Here is a 15,771-nt window from a genome sequence, read left to right as displayed (position 1 = left end):
AAAGCACTTCTTAGGAGGAGACAGTACAAATCATGTACCCCTAAATCCCATTTTATTAGCCTTGCTCTCTCCACAAGCATTTCTGGTGGCAGGAGTGCTTGACAAGGTCACATCAGGTAATCCTAATAAGGAGAAGGAGCTGCACTGCCTGACATGAGAGCTCTACAGCCTTTTATTCTCACTGGAGGGAAGATTTTACACAATAGCAGGAAGAGAATCCCTTTTGTCTTCCCACTTAAGGGAATGAGAGTGTCATGCACACAAATATATCAAACTGCCCTTATGTAGAAGAATACAGTTCCTCTACCAACTCTGTCCAGATTCAAGGACAAGGCTATATTTTGCACAGGGATGAAGAAACAGCCCACTGAGACAAGCAAGGACAGAGGTGCTGTCACACCTGTCACACACTGCTGTTCTCACAGAGGTGCTTGTCTTTGATCCTCTCAGTGGAGCCTTGCTTTTGGCAAACAGGCTGGTAGGACCCCACAGAAATAACAGGATAGGGGCATGAGTTAGCTTGTCCCTCTCCAACATGGCCACAGTGTGGAATTTTGGATTCCCTGCTGAATATTCAGCAGCTATTACAGATGTACATGAAAATCATGCTGCTATAATCTGGAGTTCTCCTTCCTTGAGTGGTGTTGCTGGAGATCAGAGGAGACATAGATGGTGAACTCTGGCACGGAAGAGAGAAGGAAAGACTTTTGCTCACCTCATTCTCTTAAATTTGCTTAATCTAGAATAAGAACTGCTGGTCCTTTACAGAATGTATGACTGATTTATAACCTTCGAGGTCTGAGCCATAGCTCACTGAAGACAACAGAATTATGCCTAGTGTCTAGAGCAAGCTCTATCAGGCCTTCAGCCTCTAATGTTAGCTCTCACCTTGTGCAGCTAAATGAGTGACAAGGAAGAGTTGGGCTCTGAGTTACATTTTTGACTAGGAAAATCACTGTCTCATGGAATTCAAGAAGCAATGCAAGAGCTCTTCAATTGCAATTCAATTCTGGTATCACACTGTCAACCAGAAAATAGATTTCACTCACTGAAAATCTGTTTTTCCCCTTCTGAGGTCAGTGATGGAATTGGAAGGGATATCAATCTTCCTCTGACATGGGCAGGGATGAATATGTACACACACTTTGTATTTCATGCTAAGTGCTTGAAAAGGAACATTAATAATTTCACAATTGTGAATAGCAGGAAGCTAGCATCAAGACATGGAGAAATGATCTTGAAAAGATGCATAAACTGTTTTAGAGTGAATATTTCAAATGCTTGAGAGGCTTCCAGTATTTAAAAGTTTACACAACTTTCACATTTAGAGTGGTTTTTAACCTGTCCAAACTGAATGTCTTTCATCAAAATATTTGAGTTTTATTTATGCCATTCATACAATACTTTGAGATTTTTTTTTTGTCTGGAATTCCTTGCTTTTTATTATCACTCTTTACTGCAAAATGAAAAATAACTTCTACTGAAACCAACAGTAGTGAATTTTCAATTACCAAAATTCATACAGATCAATCTCATTAAAAACTACAATTCCTGTAACTACCTTTGTGGTACCCTACTTATCTTTTGACATTTCTTAATCAATCTTAGATTTCATTTATCCAAACAGTATACTTCTATGCAGATGTCATGAATTATAAAGATATGTTATATGTTGCTGTGCACAAAGGAAAGCATTGGTGAATCTGACTGCAGCAGCCCAGGAGGCCATAAAATACAATTTGCTCCCCAATCTGTATCAATTGTCCCAATTTTTTCTTAGCAATATTGGGAAAGTATACATATTGGAAAAGCATACATCATCCTCAGTAATCAAACTGGCACTGCAGACTATTCTTACAACACATGCCTCATCAATGTTTTACAGTATTTAGTGTTAGCATAAAATTCTTTACTCGAACAGTATTATAAAACACTATCTTATCTCTTCTATGTTTTTCATCTTTAATCTGGGTATTTCAACTGTTGCCATAACTTATAGTTAATGTGCACCCTGTGAATGTACACATTCACCCTGTGAATGTACAACCAACCCAGGGATATAATCCACATTCCTGGCAGCACTGGCATCTAGTGGAGGAATCCAGTATAGCACAGTAGAAAATGTGCCAATAAAATATATTCTGGTAAATTCTTTCACAAACTTGAATTACTGCTAAATCTTATAGAAGTCACAGTCATACATATTGTGCATAAACATATACATCTATATTAGTACAATGACATCACACTGCTTTGATTTATCATGATCTCATACTCTATGTTTTAATATTAATAATCTATACCTCCTGTGTAGGCATTATCTAAAGAAAAGAAATAGCAAAACTGAGGTCTATATGAAATTCATATCAAGTCAGGTGAAAACAAACTGTTAATGCAAAAGATGTAAAATCATAGTAAAAATTATTCAAAAAGATAATGAGGACAGATAATTTTAAATCCACCAAATCTTGAGCTCCTATCCTGCTCCTTCCACCTTGATAATGTCTCCTCACAGTGCTGTTGTTCCACGTGCTGCTCTGGATGAATTTAGAGATGAGGAGATGAAGCATCCTGAATACCTACAGCCTTCAGGCTGCTTCTGGCCTACCCAACAGATGGTCAGCAAAGTCAGGCCCCCTTGGCTGACCAGAGTTATTTGTGAACACTGCAGTGCAAACCTGAGCAGCTCTGCACTGGTGGGCTTTCAACACTGTCATCTTCACCATGACTTTTAAATGCCCAGCGAATAGGAGTCATCATGGCACTGTCTGTAAAAATATGGTGTGGTCTCTGTTATAGAATTTCTCATCAAGATATTTAGTAAAGCCTTGCAGACAAACTCAAGAGAGAAGAACAGTAGAGTATTGTCTTGAACTGGTCACATCATTTTTGCAATAATGCTGTTCTGGCCATCACTTTGACCTTGGAGGTACAATATGAAAAGAAAAAAATTTGCTCTGGGGAGAATTGTGGTTGCTGTTCTTACACACTGCTCCCCTTGAGCCCAACAACACACAGACAGACAGACAGACAGAAACACACACACACAATTTAGACATCCTGCTCCAAGAAATTCACCCATGATCTGAGGCTTATAACACCCATGAAAAGTAAGACACTAATGCTGTGTTTGGTTTTCCATGACCCTTCCCCCAATGCCACTGTCCAAGCATAAAAGAATTACAACTTTTACCTTCTCTTCGTGCATTACTTATCACCTTAGCTGAAGATTTACTCATGACATGGACGACATAAAGGGGGCAGTTCAGAGCATTTGCTATGGTAACGGCTCTTTGTGTAGCTTCAGCTTCCACTTCTTCAGGACGACACAGTTCGTGACCCTCAGGACCAGTTATTCCCATTGCCAGCATCTTCTTTGCACCCTGCAGACCCCCCACAAGCATGTAAGAGTCAGTTAAAATGTATCTACAGTGTCATGAGCATGCTGCCAGTCAAATGGATACTGAAGCAGCCATTGCAGCTAAGGAAAAAAAACAACTAAGCAGTTGTGATTTTTTTCCAAAATAAGTTACTGTAGTTTTATCTGAAATCTAACATATCTCTCAATAAATTCAGGTCTCAGAATACTTAAGTAAATTCAGAGAAGACATTTCACTGGCTTGCAGGATTAAATCACAGCTCTTGAAAATCCTACCCCTCTCTCAATACGTACACTGAAATATCATGGCCAATGATGTCCAATGATGCTACTAACCTTCACTGGGGAGGAAAAAAAAGGAAAAATTCTTACTAAATACAAAGATGCATATCCAGAGCATCTGAAAACTCCAAGAGGCAAAGAGGTTTTAAAAGGCAAAAAGGTTTGGTCCCTATGTTGGGACTAAATTTAAGATTTGCTGATTTGAGTTTATTTAGCAAAGAATTAATTTCTGATACAGGACTTGGAAGCTGTTGACTGGAATAGGAACTATTCTGTAGAGCCACTCAAGTTCCCACTGATGTCGAGTATTACCAGTGGAGTTACACCTCAGGGCCCCAGAGCTCTCAGTGTCTCCACTCAGCACTAGGGTGGCAGAAGCAGGTATGAAGTGAAGCATTTATGAATTATGCACAGAGGGATGTTGAGACTTCTGTGCCCAGCCAGTGGAGCTTTCTCCATACTTCTGGATCTGCTTCTGTTGCATGAGCTGACTATGCCTGGACAGACCTAGACCAAGGACCATCTATATTACTGACTTGGATGGAAAAAATGTCAAATGTGCACCTGTGCAATTAGCTCCCCATTCTCCGCATGGACTTGAGCAATTGCCCCAATTTCCTTACAGCAGGAAAAGGCTTCATACAGCTCCTCATCATTGACCATGTATACATCTTTATAGGCCATAAACATCTTGAAGGAGTTGACACCTTTGTTTTGAACAAGACTTTCCATTTCTTGCTTCACCTGAAAAATACAGCAATTGTATTTTACATATTAATAATTTTGTATAAAGAAATTGTAAGTATGGAAGGTGATCCTTTACTCACTCATCAAACACATGTTCAGTACAAGTAGCCCAAGTCACATATTTAAAGACTGGATTAGACTATTCTTCTTGTATCAAATTGATTCTTAAAGTATATAAAAGGGTAGCACTGCAGTGCAAATACTGGAAGCACAAACTAATTGCAGGAGGGAATGCTTTTTACAAAAGGTAATGAGGCAGAATTTTATTTCAAATAAACCTCCTGGTGTTGGAAACACCCATTCTAATATTACAGTCAATGTGTCAAACTCTCACAACATGGACATTTATGCAAAACCCATTTTCAAAATTGCATTGCAGTGGGCTGCAGCTTCTAGCAAACAACACAGTGACAGAAAAGATTTCATCGTACAGAGTTTTGTCCTGACTCTAAACAACACACAGAGCCTTTTGAAACATTTTGTTGTCAAACAAAACAGCTCCAAAATGCTATATGAAGGCCTGCCTTTTCTTTTTTTTTTTTTTATTCACTTCTGATAGGATTCCCTGTTCTGCTAGAGCCTATGAAGCCCAGCAAAACATTGCATCACAAAGAAAGTAAGACACATATTCTAGTCTCAAGGCTTCTTGCACAACTGGTTAGCTAGAAACGTATATTACATAACTTTGGTTCTCCCCTCCCAGTAAAATGATGGTTACAGTAATTGATATGCATCTGTAATGCTATTAAAATTTCCATGGGATTAATTCCTTTCAAAAAGTAAAATATTATTTTTCATCTTCTCTCTAATAATCTGGTTGAGTCTGCCCAAGAAGAGTAAGATATATAAAAAATTCAAGGAAATATTTTAGTTATCCAGAGGAGGGATGGGAGCACATTTTGAGTGGCAGTTATCAAATAAGTACCTGACAAAATGGCACAAATATAGAGGCATGTCATTTATCCTCTTCACTGTTTACTACAACTAACAGAAGGCATTGTAAAGAATGTATGCTTTTAATTAATAGTTCAAATTCTGATGAGATGAGAGCTGATCACATGGGTATGGCATATCAGTCTTTTTCACCCAGGCCTTTTGCATCTACAAAATGCCCAACCTATAACTTTTAATCTTGGCCTTTAAAAACAGCTACATTCTTAATATAAACTAGAACATTTCATTGATTTACATCTCCCTATTTTTATTGGATTTGTCAGTACAATTCCACGATTGTCTGCTGAGCCTGTTTCAAATGCACATTACTCATATTTCATTGAAGAATTTATTTTATGCCTTTGCCTTAAGTTAGAAGTTGTGGTGAGGCTATTTTAGCACTCTACACAGAATACCAAAAATGTGTTGCTTGCAGAGTGAATGCTTTGGTACATATATTCTAGAATTTAAAAATTAGAAAAAGTACTCATATATAAAATAGGAATTTACTTAGTATATCTGTGTACTGATGCATAGTTCTCCAAGAATCCAAAGTCATCTTGTAAAACATGGGTCTCATTCTGATAAATATCAAGCACCTGAAAAATTAATTTATCAGTGAAGCTTTCAGGGTATCAGCAAACATTCCCTCAGCTAAGATGATTCTCCCATATGTAAATTCAAAAAAGGTTTTTTAGATTATTTCACATTCAATGTACTATTGGCTGCAGTCCTGCTTTACTTTACATGGGTTTTACTGCAGCCACCCAGGAAAATAAATCTTCTTCTACAAATGAAGTCAAGTACCATATTTTTTATGTATGCACTTAAAAAAAAACAAAAACAAACCAACCAAAACCACTAAAACTCATCAGAAGCATAAAATATCAAGTGTTCAAGCAACAAAAGACAAAATTATTGTGAACACCTCTTTCCCCCTCTGACCTGCCCGGTCTTTGTCTTGCACAATCCCTACCTTTAACTTTGTGCAGTATTATCCAGAGACACAGCCTATCTGCAGACTTCTTTCAAATACCTATACTCTCAGAAGGGTGCGGGTTATTTAAAATGTTTTTAATCACAAAATCACTAACCAGCAAGCAGTATTTAGCACATGAAGACTGATTCCAAACAGGCATAGTACAAATTTATGGAATTTAAAATAAAGCTCTTGTGTCTACCTTGTTGCTCCACCATGTAACTGCCACATGCAATGAATAATCACAGCAAACTTTTGGGTCTGCCCAGCTTTTCCATGTATCAAAGGCTTCAATAAGAGAACAACCTTTCTGAGGGATGGCAAAGTCAATGATCATAGTGGTTCCTCCTGCTATAGCTGCCTGAAAAGAAGAAAGTTAATATTTAGCAATCAGAAATAATGCAGATTTCCTTCCACCCTGTCCAACTCCCTTACATCTGGACTGAAAGGCCAAAAGCCACTGAGGAGTTCCCCTGAGTGAAGTCCAGACTCGAAAAATTATTTTGGAGATTAATTTCATTTGCTTTGAGAAAAATGTTCTCAAAAACATGTTCAGGAGAATCCAAGTGAAATTCTCACACTGAAGGAGAAGCTTCTCTTTGTGTACAAAAACTTATGAAAGAAGTGGAGATGTGTCTGTAGTGTTTATGCATCAGCGAGTTTCCTCAAATGTGTAGAATCACTGAGGAAGAAGAGCACAGTCAGCTTGAGATGTGCTGCCTCAGAGTCTGTGCAGTGGAAAAAACAAGCCTGAGTGACAGGCAAGTACTAAGGGGCAAATACACAACAACAAAAAAACCCCATTGAGTTTGAAAATACAATATGAAAACCCCCAAACTCTTGACTAATACTAAAATATTTTACAGTGTTTAAAAAACGTATTTTTATTAGAAACAGAATATCATTTAGTAAAACTGTATAGAGGGTTTTAAATAGAATGAGGAATTTACATTCTCTACATAAATGTTGCAAAGTAATAAACTACAACTTTACTTAACAGATGAATGGTGATCAAAAATTGCTTTTTAACCAATAATTTCCACTCTTCTTAATGGAAAACTGAATTATTACTTTTCTTGCCTCTGGAGGGAAAAAAATGATGCCAGATTACACAGATGCCAGATTCTTGACTAAAAGAAATTGATCTAATACAAAAGTTCCTTTGTTGAAATTGTTGCTTTCTTCCAGATTAGCAAAAGAAATCCTCTCTATTGCTCTGAACAATGTCCCTTTGCAAAACAGCAACAAATCAATTCAGATCAAAATGTGCACAGCCCAAATTCACAGGATCAGAGAATCACAGAATTAGCTAGATTCAAAAAGACCTTTGAGATCAAGTCCAACCTATGGCCTAACACCACTTTATCAACTAAACCATGGCATTAAGTGACACATCCAGACCTCCCTAGGCAGCCCATTCCAATGCCCAATCACTCTTCCTGTGAAGAATTTTTTCCTAATGTCCAGCCCAAACTTCCCTGGCTCAGATTAAGACAGTGTCCTCTTGTCCTGTCACCACTTTTCTGGGACACCAAGCCCCGCCTGGCTGCACCCTCCTCTCAGGGCGAGGCCTCCCCTGAGCCTCCTCCAGGCCGACCAGCTCCAGCTCCCTCAGCTGCTCCTCACAGGGCTTGTGTTCCAGACCCTTCACCAGCCTTGCTGCCCTTCTCTGGATGCATCTGAGCACCTCAATGCTCTCCCTGAATTGAGGGGCCCAGCACTGGACACAGCACTCGAGGTGTGGCCTCACCAGTGCCCAGTACAGAGGAAGAATGGCCTCCCTGGTCCTGCTGGCCACACTGCTGCTGGTACAGGCCAGGATGCCCTTGGCCTTCTTGGCCACTGGCACACACTGGCTCATGTTCAGTCTGTTGTCAGCCAGCACCCCCAGGTCCCCTGAGCACTGTGCAGCCACCCTGTCCCCAGCCTGTAACGCTGCAGGGAGTTGTTGTGGCCAAAGTGCAGGACACTGCACTTGGACTTGTTAAACCTTGTATTGTCGGACTCAGCCCATCTATCCACCCAGTCCAGGTCCCACATACTGTATTACTCTTCCTTTTTCTATGACGATTTGTCTCTTTCTTCCTTCTGCTCATTTAGAATTCAGAAGAAAAATTGTAAATATGTCAGTATATTTTGCAAAAAGAGAAGTTTGGAAAGTGACACAAGTATTTGTAATCTCTAATGAATTGAGCAAAACATTTTCTCCCAGAAAAGTTGTTCAAACTGTCAAATATTTTTTAACAAGATTGATTGACTTACTTGTTAAACAGGATTTAAAGAAAATTTATAGACTTCAAGAAAGAAAAAAGTCATGGGTTCCACAACTCCACTTGAATCTCCTTTTATTCCCTACATCTTTTTCCCCCTCTGTCTGTAAAGAGAGATGCCTTTACTTATTCAACTGAATGGGTAAATCTTAGCTAATCATTGTAGCATATTTTGCAATAGCTGGAATACAACTCTGTCTCATTGAATTTCTTGCCAAAGTATTTGTCAGAGAATGACCTTCAGTGAATAGGTCTGAACACTTTCCATACTTTGACCTGGGTTAAGGATAGCCACAATATCTAACTTTTTGACATCTGACTGCTAAGGTCGATCCAGAATTTTCTTGCAGGCACTGAAGCAACTATATGGCCATCCCGTTTTGTGTATGCGGCCTCTGTCTTGAAGCTTCCCTGTCCTTTAAGTACTTCAGAGTTACTGAGAAAACCTTAAAAACTTATTTTCTGCTTTTTAGTAAATCCCAGTTCTCCTGTGAGAGGAGCTGGGTATAACAATCTCTGTGAAGGTGATGGCTAGCAGACAAACCAACCGGGGCAATGTGATCCTTTCTGTGAACAAAGGCTTTCAGTCTGCACAACAAAGCTCTTAGAAAAGTGCCTTGAAAGTTTTGGTTATGGAAACTGTATGGAGATGATGCGTAATACTGCTATTATGAGTAACTGATACACTCTTCATATTCAGGGTATATAATAAGATCAGCTAAAAAGCTGAAAAAAACCCCACTCCAAGTGCAAGACTGGGAGAAATAATGTACTTTCATAAAGTGTATTTGAAGTGGACTTTCATTGAGACACACAGTAAGCACCAAAGTGAATGGCAGAAGAAAAGCCTGCATTCCCTCATGCTAACAGAGGAGAAAGATCAGTTTACCGGAGAAATGCTTAAACAGCACAGGGGAATTAAACTGTTGCTTTAGTTAACCTTTGCTCAGAGAAGTATGAAGCTTGAAGCACCAAAGCCGGTTGTAGTCTGCATGCTGACAGCCAGGGTAAATGCCTGCCCCACTTGACCCCTGCAATCACAATCGTTTCTGGAGGAGCCCAAATAACATTCTGGCTGGGGGTGGACCTCTGAGTATCCCACCTGCTTTATGACAATGTCCCAGACAAAGGGACAGGATCAACTGGCCATGCTTGATTCACATTCTCTTCTCTCTTTCAGAAATAATCCTGGAGGACCAGCAGGCACCCCTCTCTGAGAAAGAAAGCCCAGATGCACACACAGACATGCACATGTGCACCCACCTTGGTTCCAGTGTAGAAGTCATCTTTTGACCTGCTACCCATGAAAGGGAACTCCATGTGTGTGTGAGTATCGATGCCCCCAGGGATCACCAGCTTGTTGGTCGCATCCAGCACAACAAGTCCAGTCGAGGGCTCCGGGTTTATGTTCGGGCCCACCTGCTGCACCACTCCATCTTCCACGTACACGTCAGCCACCACAGAGACGTCATCATTCACAACTTTTCCCCCTTTGATCAAAAGTCTCTGCTGAGCCCGGGTTTGGGGTAGCATGCCAGTAGGTGAGAGCGAGGCCTCAGCTCAGAAACTTGCTCTTGCCTCAGAGTAGTTCACTGCCCTGTCCTCCCAGAGCAGCAGCTCTCTCCAAACGGGCCTAAACGCACCGCACACCATGCCCGTTAAACGGACACCGATGGAACTGCCCCCTCTGCCCCCGGAAGCTCCTCCTCCCCCCTCCTGTGCGGCCCAGTGGCGCGGGTGGGAGCAGCGCTGCCCTTGGGCCCCTCCTGCTGCGGACTCTGCCTGGACAAAGCGAGCCAGGCTTTCAGGGGGTCTGGGTGTTCTCAAAGCACACCCTGCAGCCTGCCCTGTGCACCTGCAGGTTTGCAGCTAGCTGAGCTGCTTTGAAAATGTGGCTATTTTATCATCTTGTGATGCCCAAAAACAAACTAAGCTCTTTGCAGCCACACTTGAGAAAACCAAGGGTGACCTGAGCTCTCCACAGAAGCAGCCAGAGAGCCCAGGGGTGACCTGAGCTTCCTGCAGCCATGGCTGGGGAGCCCATGGGTCCAGCCTGTGCAGAGGGAAAGGCAGAGTGCAGTGCTCTGGTGACCCAGGTGTTGCATCCTTCTCAGTGGAGATGGGGGGGTCCACACCGCTCCCAGGCTGTTTCTCAAAGGATTTGGGACACACCACCCTCAGGATCCAAACACGGCTCTCTGCTGCTACTGCAATGATGCAACATAGACAGCGCTCCAGCCTGAGGGGGAAGCTGGGTTGTGTGTGTCAGCATCCAAAATCCCATTTCAGTACCTGATGCTCCACCTGCCCCACGGCCCTGCTGTGCCACCCAGCAGGCTCAGCCTGTGCTCGCCACACCCCACACTGCTGCCCCCACAACCACTGCCGGCCTGGCTGTGCTGGCCCTCAAACATCCCTGCCCCAGGGGAGCCCTTCCTGAGGGCCAGGGGAAAGTCAGGGTCCTCTGTGGCGGGTTTCACACAAGGCTGGTGTGACCTTGGCAGGAGGGGGCTTGTGTGGTTCAGAATATACACCTGTAAAAAGAGGTGGGGAAGTAAGACAACTGGAAAATGAGCTAAAGATGCTCTGTACCATCTCAGAGGCACTCGTTTCTATGGTATTTTCCCACTTCTCCCATAACCCTGGATTTGCAAACTCAGCAGTGACATGGCACAGCTCAAATCTGCTGAGCACTTGCATCTTCATCCCCTCACCTCTTCCAGTTTAGTGGTGATGATTTAGCAAGAGAGAACATTGTCTCTGTGGGCTGTGAGAGGGTGCACACACAGGATACCAAAAAGCCATTTAGACAATGGACACAAGATATGGAAAATCTCACCTTCCCATCAGCATGTCACCTTTGTTCCTTCCCTTATGATGGGTAAGAGAGAATTACCATCCATTTAGTTTTCTATCTGCTCATCCCAAAGTATCTTGTCTTACATCTCACCTTTCTGCAATGGAACAGAGACTTAATGGGATTTATGACCTGACACAGCAACAAAACATGTCAAAACTCATTTGGGAAAGCAGCTTCACTTTCCATAAATTAAGTGACCTTTGTGAAGTGAGGAGAGGGGGTAGCAAAGTCAGAGGTTCATCTGATCATGTGGTATACAGCAGTTAAGTTCCTATGCCTATCCAATGGATATTTAATGATTTGATGTAGAACAGCATCAACAGACTTTACAGTATTTATTGGCAAAGAGACTTTTCAGCATCACTTCAGTGCCTAAACTGCCAACCTAAAATAGTCACTGTCTTCTAATTTCTCCCTGGCCAATGATTACTTAGTATTTTCTATGAAAGGAGTTTTGACATGACAGACCTAGACAGTCATCTCTGAGTATGCTTTTGGGCTAGTGGCAGTCGTAAACTTTTCTGCTCAAATCCTTCTGCCAGATTGGGAGGAGGGAGGGAGATCTGAAGGCAGATCAGCCACATCACAGCAGATTGCAGTGTGCACTGGGATATCCGGTTCCCTTTTTGTGTGCGTTGCACAGGAAAAAGCTGATACAACTTTCATACATAAATGCATGAAGAGTAGCACAGCTCAAGAGTATTTACATCTGCTTCTGAACAAGAACAGGCTTGAACTCTGTTTCCTCTCCTCTGATTTCCTCCTGGGTAATTTAGACTTTGTGGATCCTACTCTTAAATGCCCAAACCTTCCTATCTGTAATTTTATGCCCAGCTCAAAATTGCAGAACTGCCCACAAACCAGGAACATAACATCTTGCAATGCTGTGCCTAGGAAAACTGAATTTATCCCACAGGTGGTTTTGAACACATTAAACAACATATTGGTATATAGCAAGATTCTGTCTAAGCAGCTCTTTTATTTAAACCATTTGGACCAAAAAGATAATCTCACATCAGTTACATTTGTGTATATTTGGTAAATATTTCACAGCTCAGCTGTCCCTTGAAAAAATAGCCTGAAATACCACTGGTGGAGCAGAAATAATACTTAAAATACTCAGAGAAGACAACTGGCCCTACATTTTTAGGAATCACTGAATATCTACTGCTGCTCCAACAGGGCTTCTGGCTCCTAATTGACTTTGGAGTATTTACTTACCCACAAAACATTTTACTGTTTTATCCTTCTCTTTGCAGAGATTCAAACAAATCTTTGCCCCATAATCAATGTTTGACTCTGCTCTGTTGTAGTGGTCTGGGCTGGAAGAGTTCAACTCTGTCATAGTACCTGGTATTGCTCTGTGTTTTGCATCTGTGCTGAACGCACTGCTGGTAACAAAGGAAAGTTCTCATTATTGCTGAGCTGCACTTGCACTATGTCAAGGGCTTTTCTGCATCTCACAGTGCCCCCCCAGTGAGGAGGTTGGGAGTGCACAAGAAGCTGGAAGGGGACAAAGCCATGACAGGTGACCCCAGCTGACCACAAGAACACTCCCGGCCATATGGTGTCATGCTCAGCATATAAAGCTGGGGAGAGAAGAAGGAAGGGGAGGGACATTCAGCATATATAGCATTTGTCTTCCCAAGTCACCCTTAGTGGATGGTGGAGATCTGCTTTTCTGGAGATGGAACATCTCCAGAAACATCTGCCTGCCCCTCCAAAGTGAGGGATGGATTAGTTTTGCTTTGCTCACAAGTGCAGCTTTTGCTTTACCTATTAAACTGTCATTATCTCAAACCCACAAGTTTTCACACTATCTCCCTTCCAAGCTGATTGAGTGAGTGGCTGTGCAGTGATCAAATACCAGCTGGGATAAAACCATAACCCTGCAGAGAAGTTTCCTGTTAGGAAACATTTACGGATCCTAAAATGTTGCACAGTAGCTCAACAATTCGAGAGCCATTGCAGAATGTCTTCTCAAGCTCACAAATCTGAAGCTGAACCATATGCTAATGCATTTTTTGTGTCTAGTAAAGCAAATAATCCTAGAAATCTAAACATGGACTGTATAGTGTAACTATCACAGAAATACAATCATAAGAGGTTTCTCAGTAGCCTAATGATAAACTGATTCCATTTAAACAACTCTGAAGGAAACAGAATCCACATCCATGATTTACCAAATGAAAATAATTTAGCAAATTCAGGAATATGTTTGCAAGAAACAGAGGACTGAAGTTTGGAACATCCAGCAAACCTTGAGGACATCTAAAAGTCATTATAATGCAGAAACCATCAGTTTAAAGTCCTCTGAGACACATACTTTCACCCACTTCATCCTGGAACCTTTAATTGCTACCTGCCTGCATAAAATACTATTTATTTTTAACTTCTCCTTTAATTATCACACCTTACTCTTATCTTCCATTTGTGTCCATTTTCACATTCTTCTTACAATACCCTAGTGCTGTAAAACTCTACTACCACCACACAGTCTTCAGCTTTTTCTTAACTCCAGGACTCTTACTGGTGTTAACCTTCAAATTAAAGTTGGTGAAGCTGAAATGTATCTCAAAATGCAGGGGCAGCAGACAAATAGGCTTTTGAACAAACAGAGACATTTTGTGAAGGAAGCTAGAGGTTGATAATGAGCAGCAGAAAGACAGCTCAGCTAATGAAGATGTGCGATTAATAGTATTACTTATTTTTGACAACTTTCCTCCAAGGAAGAACAAGTGGATCATGAACATTTGCAATGTGAGAAAATGAATAAAACCAGTATCAACAGCTTTCAGTAATGATGGATAAAGCACTAGGTTTTGGAGAATTGGTGAGTTTGAGGTGCACTCTGGCTTTGCAGAAAGGAAAGAATTGTTATCTTTTGCCATATTCAGAAAATCAGAAGGACTGAATACTCAGTAAGCATTTCTTTGCAACTCCTCTTAAAAAATACATAATGCCTGTTTACCTGGGATTTTTCACACTCTTCTCTGCAGTGGGAATTTAACACATTCAAAAAAGCCAGACAGTCTAAATGTAATGGCACCTGTAAAGTCTTCGTAATTGTGAGATGAGTCAGGTGCCCTTGTCAAAACCTCACAAGTTTTCAGAAGAGTCTGCTGGCTACTTTCATGAGATGGATTTTCAGACACAAACAAGTGGTGAGGTTTCAAAACCTAAGCTCCCAAGCCTTCTTCAGTTGTAAAAGCTTCCCAAAACTAGCAAGCATTCCCCATGGTTTTCTACAACCAAACAAGGCTAACAAACATTAAGAAAGGAATTCAATCCTCTAGTTCCACATGACCTAAACTATAAATATGCTCTCCTAAATACTAGGCTACATCCAAGGCCCTAGTGCCAGTCTTTCCCCAAATACATCAGCAGTGTTGAAGCCCAGCAGCACCCAGCCTTGGGTCCCGTACATGTGACACAAGGGAAGGCAGCCAAAGGTGTGTGTGTGCTGAAGACCATTCTACTTTTTAGAGAAACAATAAGTAATGACTTTCTCTGATTCTCATAAGGCCAAGTGCCTCCTCCTCTTTGATCAACACAAATGGTGAACCGCAGACAGTACAACCAAAAAAGAAAAAGCAATGACCAGGAATCCAGCAGAGGAGAAACTAAGAAACCCTCATACTCTCTCTCAAAGTGCTCTTTACTCTTTTCACTATTCATTGGCTCATAAGGGTCCAATGAAATGTCCACTTTCTAAATATGTGTGAGACAGTTCAACTCAGGCATTGAAGTTCTAAGTCTCACAGTACTATGGAAAAAAAAAAAAAACCAATTCATCATACCTGTCAGTTACTTCCTGGTGCACAACCTCAGTCAAAGAAACTAAGTTCTCAGGTGGGATTTTTCCAGACTCCAAGAAACATAACCACAAAAGCACAGGGATTAGCTATCTTTGGAAACTGTTATCTTTACTCATGCATTGTCAAAAAAAAAAAAAAAACCCACTGCAAAATATTAGTTGTATTTTCTCCAACTCTCAAACTCAGCATCTATTGAAGGAACACAAAGTCAAAAAAAACTTCTGGCTAACAGAGTAGGATGAGAGAAAGCAAAACTGAACATCTCTGTTCCTTGCCATGCCACTGCAGAAATATGCTGTCAGTTTATGACATTCCTCACTACCCTGTATATTGCTCCTGTTTTTCCTTTGGTGCACCAAAACTTCTTCCTCCAACTGTGACTGTTCAAGGTGGTTCTTAACTAACCACAGGAAAGACAACAGATTAAACCAATGTATTTTACCAATTTTTCCCCAATTTTACAAACCTGGAGAAGCAGATAAATCTATTTCTTCAGTTCTGTT

The 15,771-nt window shown here is 41.2% G+C and overlaps 1 protein-coding gene across 1 annotated transcript in view; it reads right to left on the bottom strand.

Moving 5' to 3' along the window:
- Nucleotides 1-10,279, bottom strand: part of DPYS (dihydropyrimidinase) — a 31,011-nt gene extending 20,732 nt beyond the window's left edge. Inside the window, exons 1-4 of the mRNA XM_064703568.1 lie at nucleotides 9,854-10,279; nucleotides 6,523-6,681; nucleotides 4,226-4,405; nucleotides 3,194-3,383 (exon numbers count right to left, since the gene is read on the bottom strand). Coding sequence (XP_064559638.1) covers nucleotides 3,194-3,383; nucleotides 4,226-4,405; nucleotides 6,523-6,681; nucleotides 9,854-10,123 — 799 coding nt within the window. The 5' untranslated portion in view covers nucleotides 10,124-10,279. The remainder of the gene's footprint in view (nucleotides 1-3,193; nucleotides 3,384-4,225; nucleotides 4,406-6,522; nucleotides 6,682-9,853) is intronic.
- Nucleotides 10,280-15,771: the final 5,492 nt, after the last annotated feature.

The sequence above is a fragment of the Zonotrichia leucophrys genome, chromosome 2, assembly GCF_028769735.1.
Source record: "Zonotrichia leucophrys gambelii isolate GWCS_2022_RI chromosome 2, RI_Zleu_2.0, whole genome shotgun sequence".
Classification (NCBI taxonomy): Eukaryota; Metazoa; Chordata; class Aves; order Passeriformes; family Passerellidae; genus Zonotrichia; species Zonotrichia leucophrys.
This window is presented reverse-complemented; position numbering and strand designations above follow the sequence as displayed.